Source organism: Equus caballus, chromosome 2, assembly GCF_041296265.1.
Source record: "Equus caballus isolate H_3958 breed thoroughbred chromosome 2, TB-T2T, whole genome shotgun sequence".
NCBI classification, from domain to species: Eukaryota; Metazoa; Chordata; class Mammalia; order Perissodactyla; family Equidae; genus Equus; species Equus caballus.
The window spans coordinates 72229674-72247677 of record NC_091685.1 but is presented as its reverse complement, the minus strand read 5'-3'; the positions used below and the strand labels follow the sequence as shown (position 1 = coordinate 72247677).

Below are 18004 nucleotides of genomic sequence, written 5' to 3'. Positions count from 1 at the left end.
ACTAGCCCCCTCCGTCAGAACCTTATTTAAAACTCTGCAGTTTTGAACCTTTCCAGGGTAACCTCACTTGGTGCTTCTTACTCTCATCTATAATCCATGTCTATTTTTCACATGAGTATTATCATTTACATGGAAAATAACATGGTTCTCCTCCCTACACATTTTTCAAGTGACTCATTCATTAGACAAATATTTATTGAGTGCTTATTCCATGTCTGACATTTGGGATGTATCAGTAAACAAAACAAAGACTTCTGCCCTCATCACAGTCATGTTCTAGTGGGGTGTGTGTGCATGCACAAGTGTGCACGTGTGCACTCTATTTCCCTCATAAGATCACAAGTTTCATGGCCCTACCACCTAAAAAATGCCAACGAACCACAATCTCATTCATAAAGTGAATGCATTTAACTCACAACATGCAGTATGAATCTAAAGGAGTTGGGTCAAATAAATGAGGCTGAGAGAAAATAATTTTTAATAAAATTGGCAAGGAATACCAAAAACTGTACCGTAAATTTTTATTCTGTGCTCCAAAACAGGCACTTACTAAACTATAAACCTCTTGAGGACTAGGACCATGTATTTGTTTGTTTCTTTTTTTCTTTAAAGGAAAATATTATTTTTATATTTTTTACGAAACCACAGCTATATTGTGAAGTAGAATATAAACTCTATGTGAATTTTAAAAATGAGAGGAAAAAAATTTCTTCCACCTGTGCCAGGCTGCTTTGGACTAGGCTCTCTGACCTTTGGGTTAAGAAAAATACAGTTGTCATCTACCTGGATAATTAGAGCAGCCCTGTGACTTTGGCAAGGCCACAGTTAGGCTCATTTTGCAGTCCAGAATTAAGATCTAAGGGAGGGAAGTTCTATATCTTATTCATCTTAGCACACACAGTGCCTAGAAGGGTCCAGTAACAAGGCACTTAATAAATGTTTGGCAAATGATGAATAAATATTTCCAACATCTTGTCTATTTTTATTAACACAAGAATAATGTGTAGCTATTTTTTAAAACAGTCCAAAGTCTTGATGAACTAATGAGCTTTAAAAATAGACTAGGCCAGTTTCTAATTTAAATTAAATACTTCTTCATGTCCTTTCTCTATAAACTCTTGGAAGCCTAAATATCAAGGTAAGTTACACAGATGCAGGCAACTGCAAACTTGATGAGTTTTGACCACAGCATCTTCAGTTTGTATGGAAAGTAAATTGGCAAGATCTCCCAAAGCAGCTTTGTGAGAAGGTTCTATAAAACTGAGTGATTGCTTGGTGAAACTAACAGCATATAAGTCATCTTGTAATTTCTGATCTTGCCTTTGAGAATGACTGAATAGTCTGGGTTAATGCACCCAAGTTAGTTTTCCCTTCTCCATTTTCCCACCTACAGAATGAAGAAAAGGCTTTGCTTCCCAGGAAAGGTCCTATCTTCTGAAGGCAAAAATAGACAGTATCTTTCAACTAATGAGCAAACGTGTGTGAGGAGATCATTTTGGGGCCGAGCTCTTTTCATGCCTTTTGGATGATTTACCTGAGAAGGGGCACTGCAGGACAGCCCGGACAGCTCACTGATGCGAGCGGCAGCTGTGGGGTTGCTGGAGCTGATGAGGACAGGCGGGCTGATCTCCATGGAGTGGCGGTTCTGGGACGCCTGGGAGGATTTGCTGGCCATGGTGAGGGAAGTGAAGGAGTGCCGCTTTTTGGTGTTCTTCTTGGTGTCGGAGTGCTTTGGGGCAGTGCTGCTCTGGGCTGCCGCCGAGGTACATTCCCCAGCATCAACTCCTGGCACAGGAGGCTTATCCCATTCTATCAGCTGCTTGGCAGCTGAGTTGAACTGCAAACCACCAAATCGACACAAGAAGGTTACACAATTCTCAAGGACTCACTGGGATTTATTTTCAACAGCTTTTATCTCAAATTTAACATCACCACTTTAAAGTTTGCATGTGCAAGTATGGTTTTTTCCATGTGAGATGTCTTTTCTCTCAATACGAGGATTTCACCGTATCTATGTCACAGATAGATGTTAAACCAAGAATAAACCATTTTAATGCAAGACTGACAAGGTCAAAAAATTTTTTTTCCAAGAATTTTTAGAATATCTCATGTTAAAATTTGCAGTAAAAAAAGAAGATTTATTTCAATTCACTGATGAAATTTAGAGAAGAGCAATTAAAAGGGTACATTCGTCTAACTGAATACTCTGTTGCCCAATTATGGCTGAATATTTGCTCAGAGCACAAGTGAACGTTGAAGGGTCAACTTTTGGGTTTTGTTAAATGAGCAAGACGACAAAGAATAAATCATTAAATGTCAACTCATGTACTTCCATGTAAATTAACCTCCTGCCTCTGTATTTTGGGAGAACCTCACAAAAAAGTTGGTAGAAACTCCTGATGTATTTTTTGTCATATCATTGTGTCAGTCATTTTCATATGTGCTTAAATTCTAAATTGTAACAGGCTAAGACATGAAATTCAAGTCCTGTTGGCAAGCTAGCTTGTCTATCTGAAAAGTTGTCTGAATGTAAATAACGGTACAAGGGGTCAAAAGCTGTGCACCGAGCTGACAACATCAGCAAGAAGAAAAAGAACACAAGCTTTTTGTTTCCCCTGAGGGAAAATATAACGTTTCAATGATAACATTCTCTTCAAGAGAGCTTCCATGATGACAAGCTGCATATAACTTACCTAGATATTACAATAACGGGCAAACACTGAGCATAGTTTAACCTCTCCTAAAAACCATTAAGATGAAAAATAATAATTACCTTTTAAGAGGTAATTTCGGTCATATTAAGGATAATTGAGATTTTCCCATCTCAGCATTGCATGCTCAGCACTTTGCAAGTGTCCTGAGATAAAATAACATCATCAAATGTTATTTTCTACCCACCTCAATGGTTAGGACCATATCTTCTCACTCTGTTGATGAGAATGTGCTACTAGAAGAATGGAAATCTTGTCAGTCAATATTTAACGGAGTGAACTTGCTTTGGCACAACAGGCTGCTCACAAAGCTGTATTAATTGCAGCTCAGTAGCCAGTGCTTCTGAAGATGATCACAAATTGATTAACAATTTGTTCCTGTGGCTCCCCAGGGAATCAAATTCATCTGGCCTGTCTGATCGATAATTAGTAGTGCACAACTTTTTCAAACATAAGATACCTCTCCTCAGACTTCAAGGTTTTTTCCTACATGATAAACTTTCAAGAATAATACGCAGCAATGCCACAGTAACACTTATCAGCATCTGAAGTACCAATAGCGGGAGAAGAGGATCATAATGACTCTTTGTGCTGTGTGTCTAGGCATGACGAAATGAGGTACTATTAAAGGGCGGCCTTATTATAGCATTATAATGGCATTTGACCAGGAGATCCAGAATTTACAAATCCTACCTTGGTTTAGCCATCCCACCTTCTGAGTGGTCCCCAAGAGAATCAATGCCCAAAGGAAGCAATGTAACATTTTATTATAATGACAGCAATGGCCCAAACGTCAGTGTAGAGCTTCGATAAACTGCAGCGAACTAGGTGGTTGTAGGGTCCTCTTTCCTACATAGACTAGGTGTAAGGGGTTTGAAATCAAAGCAGACAGAAAAGCTACTCCATTTCCCTCATCCCAAACTTATCACCCAACGAGATGAAAGGCCACTGCACCCAACGATGCCAGAGGAAAAGGAGACAGAGAACGCCTTCTTCCAGTATAAGCTCATTTAGATCCAAAGACACCAATCCTCAAAAGCATGACCTAATCAGTGTGCTGGAATCCGACCAATTAACTTGGCACTCCTGTTGCATTGAGTAAGAAACAGGAGAAGGAGGTGAGAAGACTCCTCGCTGCCGCTCCCCCCCGCCCCCCGCCCCCCACTGAGGCCAAAAATATGAATAGAGAAACTATCACTTCTACTTGATATCATGGTTAAATTAATTCCGGGGTCAAACCGTAGGCTCCATTAGCAGTGTCTGTTTTCAAATAGTTTAAAATGTTACCATAGTCTAGTCATGGTCATACCTAACCAAGTGTTGGTTATAGTTAATACTGTGTCAACATTTCAGGTTTCCATACGCCATGCTCTGGTATAAACACCTGGGAAACGAAGTATCAGTCCCTATATTTTCTGATGTTTTTCTAATCAGAAGAATACTAGGTGCTTTCCTTGTATCTTTTTTTGTATCATATACTTTCTATCAAAATAAATACAAATTGATCACGTATTATGTGCTAAATAATATACTAGGTGCTGGAGATCTAATAGATGCAAAGAAATGGTCCCTGTCCTTTAGGAGCTTCTAAACAGACATATAAATGACACAAGTGCTCTCTATAATTTCCTATGTCTGGCTTCTTTCACTCAACAATAGGCTTTTTGAGATTTATCCACATTGCACCATGAATCAGCCATCTTTTTTAAAAATTGCTGTGTAATATTCCATTGTGTGGATACACCACAGTTTATTTCTTGATTCTATTGTTGATTTATATTTGGGTTCTCCTTCCCTCCTCTCCTCTCTCTTCTCTTCTTCCCTTTCTCCTTCCTTCCTATAGATTTTGGCTATTAAGAACAATGCTGCCATGGGGCCAGGCCTGTGGCTGAGTGGTTAGTTCACATGTTCCAGCTTTGGCGGCCCAGGGTTTTGCCAGTTCAGATCCTGGGCATGGACCTAGCACCACTCATCAGGCTGTGTTGAGGTGGAGTCCCATACGGCACAACTAGAAGGACCTACAACTAGCATATACAATTATGTACTGGGGGGTTTTATGGAGAAGAAGAAAAAAAAAGATTGGCAACAGATGTCAGCTCAAGCGCCAATCTTTAAAAAAAAAAAAAGAACAATGCTCTCATGAATAATCTTGTACATGTCTCGCCACCAAACATAAGCACAAATCTAGATATTGGGTATATGCCCAGGAGTGAAACTGCTGGGCCATAGGGCTGGAATGTTTAGAAAAATATAGTCTACATGCCAAAGAATGTGTACGCAGGTAGACACATCGTGGTGTGGGGGGATAGCAAACTGCAGACAGAAGACCACAGCTCAAGTCCTAGCACAACCACTGACTGACTCTGTGACCTTCAGGGAACCATTTTACCTCTCTTGATTGCAGCTTTCCTATCTATGAAACGAAAAAGTTGGAGCCAATGATCTTTTTGTCTCTTTCGGCTCTCCACATGTATAATATATGATTTCCTTTTAAACAGATAGAGCTCATTTTTCTATTTCATTTCTTTCACTTCTATTCCTCTAAATAGCCTAGTATATTTTTCTTGCATTTCATTTTTACACATGGACAGTAATATCTGTTCGCAGGATGTTGCCATACCATAAAATTACTTTAGACTTCTGAAGCAGCAGAGGATAGTATTAAAAAATGCTATTTGCTGCCTTTATAAGTTCCAAAGAAAATCACAAAGTTAAGACTTTGGTAGAGGCATTAAGTAAATCGGGCAGAAACTTAAAGAGGCTTTTGTTGTAAGTGTAACTTAACCTTCAGTAACAACAGGAAAGCAAGGATCTGACAGCTTTTAACGGAATTTTGATAAAGTTCAGTTTTGAATGTTTGAGCTCAGCCATGTAGGCTTTCCATGACATTTATCTAGCCATGACCTTTGAGTTCAGGAGTGCACTCATCACCTGCAAAATAAATGTGTTTCCTAAAATACCTGCTTCCAAGCACTTAGGAAGGATAAGACCTCGGTTGGATACAAGGTAAAATTCAGTACACTGGAGCTAACAGCAGAGACTGACAGGATTTGTTGATCCTAAAACTCCGAGGTCTCTTTTTAGGAAACTCTAAAATTTAGAAAGAGAATTATCATAAGTATAATTAAACATGAGAAGGGAAATATTGACAAAATAATAACAACAACAAGGCAATTTGAAAAATATCAAAATAACTTTTTGTGTGTGGTTCTCCTCTTTGCTAAAGAAAAATTTGGCCTTCTTAAAAGATGCGACTCAAATTTTTTTTAAAGAGAAAAAGAATTTTAATGAGAACTAAGTTGAATAGACACTATTTTATGTGAAGCTTTACAGATGAACCAGCCCCTAGTTTTTGAGCACTGGGGAATACAAATAGTAGGTTTGAGGAGAAGAATCTATTCTAAATTACAATCCACTAGAATGTCTCCGAACATAAGGTTTTTGATAAAAGGCAAAAAAGACTTTTAAAAATGTTAGAAAGTAATATATGCTCATTATTTAAAAAAAACGAAACAGTACAGAATATTATGAAGTAAAGAGTGAAAGGCCTCAGCCAGTTTCACTCGGGTCTCCCAGCAACCCAGTTCTCAGATGGCTCTCCATTTAACAGTTTAGAACACATTCTTCCATATATTTTCTATGTAGATGTTGTTAAATATGTCTCCTTTATTCATTTTTAACCCAAATGAAACCAAGCAGTACATACTATTCTCTCCTCTAACAATATCTCACGATCTTTCCATGTCAATAGAGACAAGCTGACAGCATGGTAGTCCACTGCACAGAGATGTCATCACTTAATGTATCCTGGCATGTTTGTGGAAGCATATCTGCAGGATAAACTCCTAAAAGTGAAACTGTTGGATCCAAGCGTAAGCTTAAAACACTTTTTTGAAGGATATTGCCACATTACTCTCCAAAAAGATGTTAATTTTCATCACCTCCAATAGTGCATAAAAAGTCCCTGTTGCCCTACATTGTTTATAGTATTAGGTGTTATCAATCATTTTTTCAAATCTCCATTAGTTGGAGAGTAAGAAACTATATGATACTATTTTAATTTGTATTTCCCTATAAATGAGATTAAATATCTATTTTCTTTTTCTAAGATTTGCTTATTCCCACACTTTATCCATTTCCCTATTGGGTTGTTGGTATTTCTCTTACAGATTTATATGTTCTTTATATATTATGTAAGTCATTTGTAATACGTATGTATGTATGTATACGTATATATTCATCAAGTTAGAAATACTGTCCCAATTTATTTTTTAACTTGATATATGTTTATTATACATAAATTTTTATTTTATGTGCCAACTTTATCAATCTTTTCCATTATGGCATCTCAACTTAACAGCATGCTTTAAAAATCTTATTCCATAGTTGTTTTTAAAAAGAAAATCTAATATTTTTCTAGTCTTTTTATGGTTCCTTCCTTTTTTTCTTTGTTTTCACATCTCAGTCTTTGAATCAGGTGATCATTTGGTTTTGTGTAGAGAAGAGGTAGGGATAGTGCTTTGTGTTTTTCACATGACTCAGCAGCTGTCTCATCACCATTTATCAAACAATCTATCTTTTCCTCATTGGTTTAAAATGCCACCTTCATAACACCATGTTTTAAACGTAGTACTTCACCATTCTGCTGCATTGCTAGGTCCAATGTTCCTTCCCCAGATAAGACACTTGGGAAAAAAACAGTGAATGAAAGCTATGGGATGGAAATTCATGTCATTTACCCCCTCTTAAGCAGAAATGAAAATATTTCCCTCACATTGCAGTCCTTTGCAGAATGTTTTTTACATAATGACGATGAGGAATTTGTATTTCCATTAGTCTTCTATTCTTCCCTGCAATTTAGGTAACAGGTTTTTTGTTTCCGAATGATCCCAATACAAAACCAAGCTCAGCCTTCATTTATAATACAAGACTCCCCCAGAGCAGAGGAATAAGTAGAGAAACTGAAGGGACTACTCAGGAGTCTTCTTAAATTGATCCAAAAGCCTCCCTCAGGTAGCAGCTCCATTTAGACCTCTGTAAATACTTGCTGAATGGATAAAAATGGTGGTCTCTTAGAACTACCAAGGGGAGGGAGGGCAGCCTCTAGACCAGCACTGTCCAATTGAAGTATAATATGAGCCACATGTGTAATTTTTCATTTTCTTATAGCCACATTTAAAAAGATAAAAAGAAACGGAAAATTAATTTTAATAACATATTTTATTTAACCCAGTATATCCAAGATAGTATCACTTCAACATGTAATCAACATAAAAAATGATTGAGATAGCAATGTTCTTTTTTTTTCCTACTGAGTCTTTGCAATCCAGCGTTCAGTGTGGACTTACGTTACATCTCAATTTGGACTAGCCACATTTCAAGTGTTCAATAGCCACATGTATCGGACAGCGTGAGTCTAGACCCTCAGGAACTCATGATGGGGGTGGAACTGCATCCAAGGTGCCTGTCTCCTGAGGCTCATTAACCGCACAGATTTGTTGAACAGAGAAAGGACTACTAAAAGTACTCCCCTGACCTCCCACGGCCCACATTTCTGAAGCCTCCGGAGCCGGAAGTAGTTCACTGGTAGTGACAACAAGGTCACTCCCTTATGCAGAAGGAGAGTGAGGAACAGACTCAGAATGCAACTCTCAAGACATCCTGCCGAGGGAAAAGGATTTTCAAAGTAACTGCCTCACTGCCCTATGTTAGGAAGATGAAACATCAGTTACTTAGCTCCTTGCTTATTTTAATTATCTTCACCTCTGTTGGCCCCAGCTGTTAAAAAATAAACTAGAATTCTCTTTTTCAGCTTTCTAATTTTGAAATGTAAGGGACAAAGGGAGAGTATACTCCACTGAAAGCTTAAACACAATTTTAGCTTAGGGAGCTGAATAAAGGACCATCAGAGGAAACCACAGGAAAAGCTCTGAACTTGAAGCTGAAAGGTGTAGGTTGGAGTCCGGTCTCTGCTCTCACTGACTGAGTAATCTTGGGTGGACCATTTAAATTCCATGGCTTCAGTTTCCTTAGCTGTATAAAATAGGGAAGGTAGTATCAATTCTGTATATGCCAGGGAGCAATGAGTACAGGTTAAAGTGCTTTGTAACCTATAAAGTGCTATATGACTGTGAGTTATGCTCACTATTCATAGAGGAGTCCCAGTGGGCCCTTAACTTGTTTTGTTGTCTTGGGCAAGTCACTTTATCTTGTGTTTGTGTCTGATTTCTCATATGTAACATGAAGTTGGACTTAATGATCTGTAAAGGTTAATGCCTATGCAAAGTACAAATACCTTTTCTCAACCCAAAATAAAAATATTCCATTCAAAATACTCAGAGGCAGAGACCTTTGTGTCAAGTCAGAGCCCTCAGGTCCAGTGATGAGGATCAAACCTAATGGAGCCTTTCATTCATCCAAATGTTTTTTGAGTGACTATTATAAGCCAGTCACAGCACTGGGTCAGGGAGAGGAGGAAACAGAGAAACATCCCCTTGACTTTCGAGAAAAGAGGACGTAGCAAACAGGATCACAGATTTCTAACATGAAGGGTCGGAGGTGCAAATCCACGTGTCTGCAGAGTCAGGACAGGTGACGTCAATGAATGAAGACTGGATAGAGACCAATAAAGAGTGGTGGACACTATGGCAAGCTGGGGAGTGTCTGCTCTCTCAAGGGGCAGCTGCTTGCTGGTGTCAGCTGTTTTTTTATTTTAAGTATCCATTTTGGTGAGGAAGACTGGTCCTAAGCTAACATCTGTTGCCTATCTCCCTTTTTTTTTTCCCCTCCCCAAAGCCCCAGGACATAGTCATATATCCTAGTTGTGGGTCATTCTAGTTCTTCTATGTGGGACACCACCACAGCATGGCTTGATGAGTGGTGTGTAGGTCTGCGCCCAGGATCCAAACCAATGAACCCCTGGCTGAAGTGGAGCGTGTGAACTTAACCACTCGGCCATGGGGCCAGTCCTTAGCCGATTTTTTTTTTTGAAGGAAATCTAGAAATTTAGGCTTATGTAAAATCTCCTGACTTTTCAACCTTAACAACTAATGAAAACAAAACCACTCTGCAAGCCAAGCATAACAGTCATGTGAGGTCATACTAGTTGGCATTCTCTGACTTAAGGAGGAAAAAAGTAGAGAAGATAGCAGAGGTAGGAGGAAAAGCAAAAAGCATTCAGAATTTGATGCTACAGAGAGACCTGCACACAGTTTCCCAGACCAACAATTTAGCCAATGCCCTAGAAATGAAAAAGGCAAAGAGTTTCAGGGAGACTAAGAACAGTGGTTGTGATGGTTAATTTTATGGAGAAAAAAAAGAAAAGAAAGACTAGTGGTAGATGTCACTGGGAGGATAAAACAACAAAATAAGAGCTAAGAAAAGGCAGTTAGTCGGGAGCCAGGAGAGCAATGGCAGGGACTGGAGGGACCCAAGGCTGACTGCAGGGAGTAAAAGCAGAGGCAGCGAGTCGGGGTAAGTGATTCTTGGGAGAATTTGGAGAAGGAAAGGAAGGAAAGAGGTAGAACCATAACCTGAGGGGAGTGCAGGCAAGCAATAGAATTTTGGGGCTGACAAAAAGTCGACCATTTTCCTACATGAAGAGGGAGCCAGGAGAAAGCAAAGAACTGAAACGCAAAACAGAAAAGACACACATGATGTGACCACGTTGTGGGGGGATGAAAGACCCAGGAGGAAAAGACAGCAACAGCAAAGGAAAGAGAAACACTCCATCTGCCAAGATGAGATAGAGGCTGTGAACAGTGAATATGCAGAAAGATCTAAAGAGAGAGGAGAGCTCTGCCCTGAAAGTTAAGGCTCAAGAGGCAGTAACACTTAATAATACAAGTAATCTGTTACTTCTGAAGCAACAGATGTACAATCTAATCATGGTGCTGAGGAAAGAAACCAATGGGTAATTTAAACACATATTCAGTTTAATGAATATATTAAATATATATCAATTTAATAATATATTAAAAATTATATATTGAATATATATTAAATATATATTCATTTAATTTAAATGAATATTCAGTTCATTGTGCTCATTGGCTCTGACAATACACTAGACTCTATGAATGTTTCTTTCTATTTGGTACTTGTTCACCAAATGCTCAGCATAAGTAAGCACTGTCCATAAACTAAAGATACTTTCCAATGACACATTTTATTTTCAAGGACCTCATTACCAGATGTAGGAATACCATAGAAGAAATACACATATATTTTAAGAGGCTAAAGATATGGAATTGTCATTAAAATCTAAGTAAAAATTTGTCAGCATGAAATGACACCCTGACAGACATTCGAAAATGATGTGTAATCAATTAACAGACCAGTGAACGAATATTTTCCCTGCCCTGGTACCTAAAGTAAGTGTGTGTGTGTGTGTGTGTGCACGCGCACGCACGCATGTGTGATGAATACAGGGAGTGGAGAGGAGAGTAATCACCAAGAAGGAATCTGACACAGAAAAAGAATAACTGAGAACAGTGACCATTATGACTTTGCGCTTTTCTTTAAGATCTTCCTCCTTAGCATATAGAGAAAATTTGCTCCATACATACGTGCAGCCTAAAAGGTACACTGCCACTAAACTCTATTATAAAAGGCAATGTTGTTTAACAACACTTAAGAAAAATTTTCCTGAAACACATTCTATTTCATTACAGAGAAGCAGGTCCCCATTAGCTCAATAATCAAGATGCTTCTATTCATGTCATTTATATGCCACTTACACATACAAAGGCACATAATACTGTAGAACATTTATTCAGTCTTCTTCAGGATACAAGACATGACTTAACACTTGGTTAATTAAAATTTGCTTCTTAAAGCCTTAGTTACTAGCAAAATTCAGGATGTATATAGTAATATAACAAAATTTTTAAATAACAAAGTAATAAAACTTAAGATCTTAAAATACTATGGTTTTAATTAATTTGTGATTTTTTTCCTCAAAAAAGGCAACTTGAGATATTTGAAATTGTTGAATAATTAACCATTTCTGAAAATTCACTTTTAAGCGCTGGAACTTGAAAAGCTGTTATTCTTGATGAAAAATCAAAACATCGTCTACATTTCTTCGGCGAAGCTTGATAATGATAGTGATTCTGCACCAACCTTAGGAACGCGATCATCACATGTGCTCTGAGGCTAGTCTGGGGCAGAAGTCTAGGGCAGCAGTGGACTGCTGGATAAAGGCCACAATTCACTTCTCAATTACTGGCTGTGTGTCCCTAAACAAGACACTTAACTTGTTTAAAAAATGGAAGAAGGAATTAACTAAATTACAGTTTAGCTACTAGAATGTTTATTATGTAGTCCTAACAACTGATAGTTAGTAGTCCTATAATTACGTAGAGAAAGGCAAAATCATGTGTGTAGTATCATTAAAGCATAAGGAAAAAAGAATGGAAGGATATTTACCAAAATTATACGTGATGGGACTAAGGGTTACTTGTTTCCTTTCCAACTTTTCTGGAATGTGATTACATTATAGAAATAAAATCATTACAAATATTCTCTATGTAAGAAAATATTTTATACATGGCTCTCAAGGAACACAGGAAAACATTAAATCATGTACACATAATTCTATTCTTAGCATGTGCCAGGTCTGTAAGAATGGTACAAACTGATTATTGCAGAAGTTCAAAGCAAGGAGAGGGTTGTTTTGTTTTGCTTCCTCATAGGAGAATTAGGAAAGAAAAGCTTCATGAGAAATAATAGTATTCATTTGGACTTGAAGAAAAGGTAAGCTTCCTACAGAAATATGGACAAAGAAACACCCCAGATGAGGTGTAAAGGTAGCAATTCCAAGGTATGTTTTCTAGGAATGATCATTAGACCAACTTAGCTAGGGCCCTGGGAATGCGTAGGGGAATACTGCCAAGCTAAAGAATTTGAGGATTCCTTGGGGAATCATTGTGGATGTTAGACACCATTTGGTCATTATCCTTGGCCTCTGATTGGGGCTCTACAGGAGACCTGCATTTTTATGTTCTATAAAACTACCCAGAGTACCGGAAACTGTCCACTCATGCAGTGAGAACTCAATAAACATTAACCGATCTTTAGAATCTCAGCTCCCTAAATGTTTTCTTGATGGAAAACAAAAGGAAACTCTTAAATTAGAAAGAGGCTGCTGAATAATAGATGGAGCATAAACTGCCCTAAATAAAGTTTCTTACTTAATTTCAAGGACTTCTTTTTAGAGGGAGGCTAGTCAAGTTGCCTCTAGCCATATGTATTAAGCAGTCATTCCAGGAGTCCAGAGGACACCTGCCTTTGCCCTTAGAAATTCAGAAGCCAGTGCTCATTTTTCCGTCTATCATTGTGGCAGAACAAAAGGCAACAATTACTTGTATCAAGCTGATAACATTCAGAAGATATGAAAACCCACACCGTGGGAGAGAGCCCAGTGTGCTAAAAAAAAAAAAAAAAAGCTACTCAACAGCAGATCCAGCGTATTCAGTCAATCAGACTTAAAGATGAAAGCATGATGCTAAGCAACGGAGTAATTCTCCCTTACTGATGTCTCAACAATATCTCTAAATTTCATTTATAAAAATTAATTTACTTCAGAATTGAAGGAGAAAGTTAGTGTGGTAAGCAACACAGTAATTCTGCCTTTCTGACTTTCCAATCATTTCTCTAAATTTCTTTTATAAAAATTCACTTAATTCAGAATTGAAGGGGAAATTTGGAATGCTAAGCAATACAGTAATTCTCTCTTTCCAACTTCCTCAAAATTTTTCTACATTTCTTTTATAAAATATGATTTCAATCAATTGAACATTTCACTTTTTAATTCTAAAGGAAAAGAATACATCCCAACATACAAATGATAGAATATCTTTTTATACTGTTTAATCAACTCTCTCTGATTAATAAGTCAAGGACTATTATTTTGGTCTTCTGCTCTCATTAGTCTCTAGACCCAGGCTTTAAGTTAAGAAATAAAGTTAACATTGCTATTCTTAGCTCCTCCAAGGGTCACCTTGGTGACTTCAAACTACATACTGAAACTTCCACTTCTTATTTCTTGGAACACAGACATCTCCCAATTCCCTAACTCTGCGGGAGAGGAAACTAGCTTTTCCACCCTAAGGCCACTTGTGCTCTCTGAGACCCACATATACGATTTTCCATTGCAAAGGCCGATAAGACTTCATTCTATTCCCTAGCCATAGAAATATCTCTCAAGATTTGCCTATGGGTGGATTTTAAAAGTTGAAAATAACAACACTTCATCAAATTGCACACTTGCAGTTGATAATATGTCACTTATAACTCAATAAAGTTATTTAAAAAAATGAGGATCCTTGACCATAAGGCCACCCTCCCTCTGCTCAAAGTAAGCCAAAGGAATAATCTCAAGCAGGTGAAAATCAATTTCAGAAAGCATTGGGGAGTCTGCTCTATATTAGAGATAAGGAATTGGGAGAGGCTCCAAGATCTACTCCAGAGCATGGCTACCATTATTTAGTCTGGAAAAATGCTAAATGAGGCATAACCAAATACTCACCCAGTCTCATTAAAAAAAAAAAAAAAAGATCTCACTAAGGTCACACAACAGTCCTTCTGGCTTTGAGGAATGTAACTTCCCGACGTAATATCAAGATAAACCAATGTAAAACACTGTGTAGGCGTAGGTAGTAAATGATGGGAGTATTAGCTGAAAAACGTGGAAGCTTGTAACATCTAAAAACCAGTTTGATTTTCGTTTAGAACCTTTTGTTCTGAAGGTTCTTAGGTTGCTCATTTATTTGATATTTACTGAGAGACTACTACCGGCAGGACGTCAGGGCACTGAGGCAAACCAGAAAGACAAGGTTCTGGCCCTTGTTCTAATACAGCTCACATTCTAATGGAGGCAGGGAGGGTTGGGAGACAGTAATCATATCAACAAATAACTTAAAATAGTTGCAGAGAGTAAAAAGTGTTATGAAGGAATAACAATAACAATGACGATAATAATCATAGCCATCACTTATACAGCTCTAACTAGGTGCCAGGCACTGTTCTTAAGTATCACCGGAATTAACTTTCCCTATAAAGCTGTTCTATTACTTTACAAACGGGAAGACGAGGCCCAAGTCACTCAGACAATTAGTGGTAGCGCCAAGAACTGAATTCCGGCCATCTGGGTTCAGAGTCCAAGCTTTTCCCCACTGTCACATCACCATGTGTGCGTGAGTGTGTGTGTGTGCGCGTGTAAGAGGATAAGGTGGTGAGGGAAAGTCTGTCAGAAGAAGTGACATTTGAGCAGAGATCTAAAGAATGGGAAATATGGCCCTTCTTTCTGGCCTAACTAAAGAGTAAGTATAGTGGTCTATCAGGCCATACCTACTTCATGCCATCTGCACATAAGGAGTTTATTTTTATATCTACAGCAGAGGAGCAAGTTGCTAAATATTTTTTTGTTGTTGTTAAAAAAAACTGGGCAAGTGCTATTTCAAATGAACGACTAGAGATCAAAATAAAATGATAGAAAAATTTATAGTCCACCATAAGCCTACAATACACAATAATGTTTGAAAAACATCCAAAATTCCATATTTAGCACTTACTTCATTCAAACTTTTTGCTTGCTAAGAATCATGTCATCCTTGTCCAAACGACTGTTAAACTTGAATGAGTCAGCTCTGAATTTGTGAGGTTAAAATCTTCCATTCTATTTTGTAGAAGACTGGTATTTTTGAACAAAGAAAGAAGCAAGCTACTGATTTCTTTTTTTACACTGCATTCAGTCCTTGACAAATATACCGTTTTATATATATCCTGACATAGTGTCTTCAAGAATTCCCTGGATTTCCCCCAAGAAACTCCTACCACTCACTACTTTCCAGCTCACGCAAGTCTAGGAGAATCCTGTATAATCCACAAACTTGACAGCTTGACTAGAGAGGGGTCTGAGGAGAGACTCTCCAGAGGGGAAGAGCGAATGTGATCAAAGCAAGAGAATCCTGATCTTAAGAGCTTAAACAAAGGCTCCAAGGGACACAACTCGAGCCATTCTTTCCCCTACTCCCTGCCCCCAACCAGAGAATCTCCCCTGTTCAAATCTTGAAGAATTCTGTACTTTAATAAGAGGTCATTTGTTTGCAAGTCACTATACCACAGCCACCATTTTATACCTTATTCTAACACAGGTAGAGATTGTAGTCCACATTTATGGGACGTTGAGGGAGAAGACAAAGGATAATTGAAGACAAGAAAGGATGGCAAACTATTCCAACAGCATTTCTCACTATCTCAATCCTCCCATTCAGTTCTCTCTTCACCCACCTCTAATGCTCAGCTTCTTTTAATTTACCCCACCCCCTAATTCCACAGATGAACCTCTGACCTTAGAGATTCTACTCCAGGTCCACAATCCTAGCCCGAGACCCACCCTATTTAGAGTTTCTGCCACAACCAAGTTCCTTGGGAATTTCCATTACCAAAGCCAACCAGTAGGAGTGGAGGGGGAGTTCCAGCTTCTGCCGACAGGCCTGTGGCAAACACAGATGTTGCTGTGGAGACTCAGAATTCAATTCTGATCTCCTTTCCCTTATTATCCGAGGTGGTGAGATTCTTTTATTCAATCATTCCTATACTCTGGCATACTCTAGGTCACAGTCTTATCTGAGCTCCAAACCACAATGCATAAGACATAGCAGTGCCAGATCCTTTGAGAAATGTTATCACGTTCAATCTTCTCAAAACATCTGGAGGGTAATAGTTTTTGGCAGCACTGTGGAAAAAGTAAAAGTACCTAACACTGCTGGAGACTTAAATGTATGTTTACAAGATATCAGAAAATGATTGACACATGAATTTTTGTGACGCAGCCTGTTTCTTCATTGGGGACAGTATGGGCCCTGAAGTGGTTTACAGAGCAAGAGAAAGACCATATTCAGGAAAAAGGTGCTGATTCATTTAGTTGGCTTTACTTCACCTGCCTTGTAAGACAGTCTATACTTTATTTAAATAGTTGAATGTCGGTAGGTTGCTATTGAAACTTGCCTCCCCTTTATTCCCCTAAAGGCTCAACCAGGTATCACTAATCCCCAGATGCTCCGCCTCTAGGAGAAACTTCAATCTGATGGCCTGACAGGAGAGAGACGTTCATAGTCTCCCAGAGACAGATGATTTGTTTACCTTGTCTCGACTGGCAAAATTCTGGTTCAAATGAGGAAGATACTTATTTGAGAGAAAAGAGGCAGAAGAATGAAAATATTTTGCACTTGGGCACAAGTTTATTTTTCCAACTTAAGTCAGAGTAAATAATCCTAATGACTCGAGTGACTCTAAGTAACTCTGGATTTGCTGCAGTGCATCTTTTATATCTATCTGTGTAATTCTACACCTGCCCAATCACAAAAGCATAGCAATCCTTTTTCATGCATCACAAACCAAGTATTGGCATGTAATATTGATAATAACTAACAAGTAAAGACAGGCTTTCATGACTAATCTTTTGCTCACCCATGCTCTTCAGTGTAACTATTCAAATACTTGGAAATGTGGGTAATTTTCCATGACCCACGGTTAGAATATATAAATAATGTACAAGAAGGAGTGCCTGAGAGTTAAGAATTTTTTTCTGTTGTTTACTTTCAAAGGAGGAAAAATATTTCAATAAACAGGAACATCTGAAGAGTATGGATAAAATTCAAGGCTTGTACATGGTTTGAATTACTTTTCCATGGATATACGGTAGTCAAACTGATTTTTTATGGAAACTTTGGTAATCTCACTGTCTATGGGGGAAACTGAGTGCTGGCTACAACAACACAATTTGTCCTGTTAGTTTTCAGAATCATGCCAAAGCAAATGCTTCAGATAAAAAGATGGGAAAATAAGTGATGGTGGTTTTTCTTTTTCACATGCTTAAGCTTATCTTGAACAAGAGAATTACTTTCAATTCCCCAAAGAATCTGTGCTATCTCTTACTTTTGGCTTTTGCACATTCTGGTCTTCCCGCATGGATGTTCTTCCTGCCATAAAAATGCACCTTTTCCATTTCTCTTGGTTAACCCCTATTTATCCATCACACAGAAATCCACTAAGATGCCACTTCTTCCCAGAAGCCTTCCATGACCTCAGCTGAGCTTGTATGGTTGTTTGAGCTGTGTTTCATTCTTTGAAAATGCCTTCAATTTTGTTTTCAGCACAAAAGTCTTATAACTAAATTACGTGACACTTTATCCGTGACATAATGAAGGTCTATTGTAACTTGTAACTTCCTAGTTCATTTTTAATCTGTGTTATTCCTTAAAATAATACAACCATGTTACTTTATA

General features: G+C 38.2%; 1 protein-coding gene across 4 annotated transcripts in view; it reads right to left on the bottom strand.

Annotated features, from left to right (window-relative positions):
- The window catches only part of SH3RF1 (SH3 domain containing ring finger 1), a 183907-nt gene that overhangs the window by 62780 nt on the left and 103123 nt on the right, over positions 1-18004 (bottom strand). For all 4 annotated transcript variants that reach the window (XR_011436688.1, XR_011436687.1, XM_070261384.1 and 1 more), the window contains exon 5: positions 1535-1837. Coding sequence is in view for 2 of the 4 variants with exons in the window: in XM_070261384.1 (XP_070117485.1) it covers positions 1535-1837 (303 nt within the window). In the remaining 2 variants the exon portion in view is untranslated. The remainder of the gene's footprint in view (positions 1-1534; positions 1838-18004) is intronic.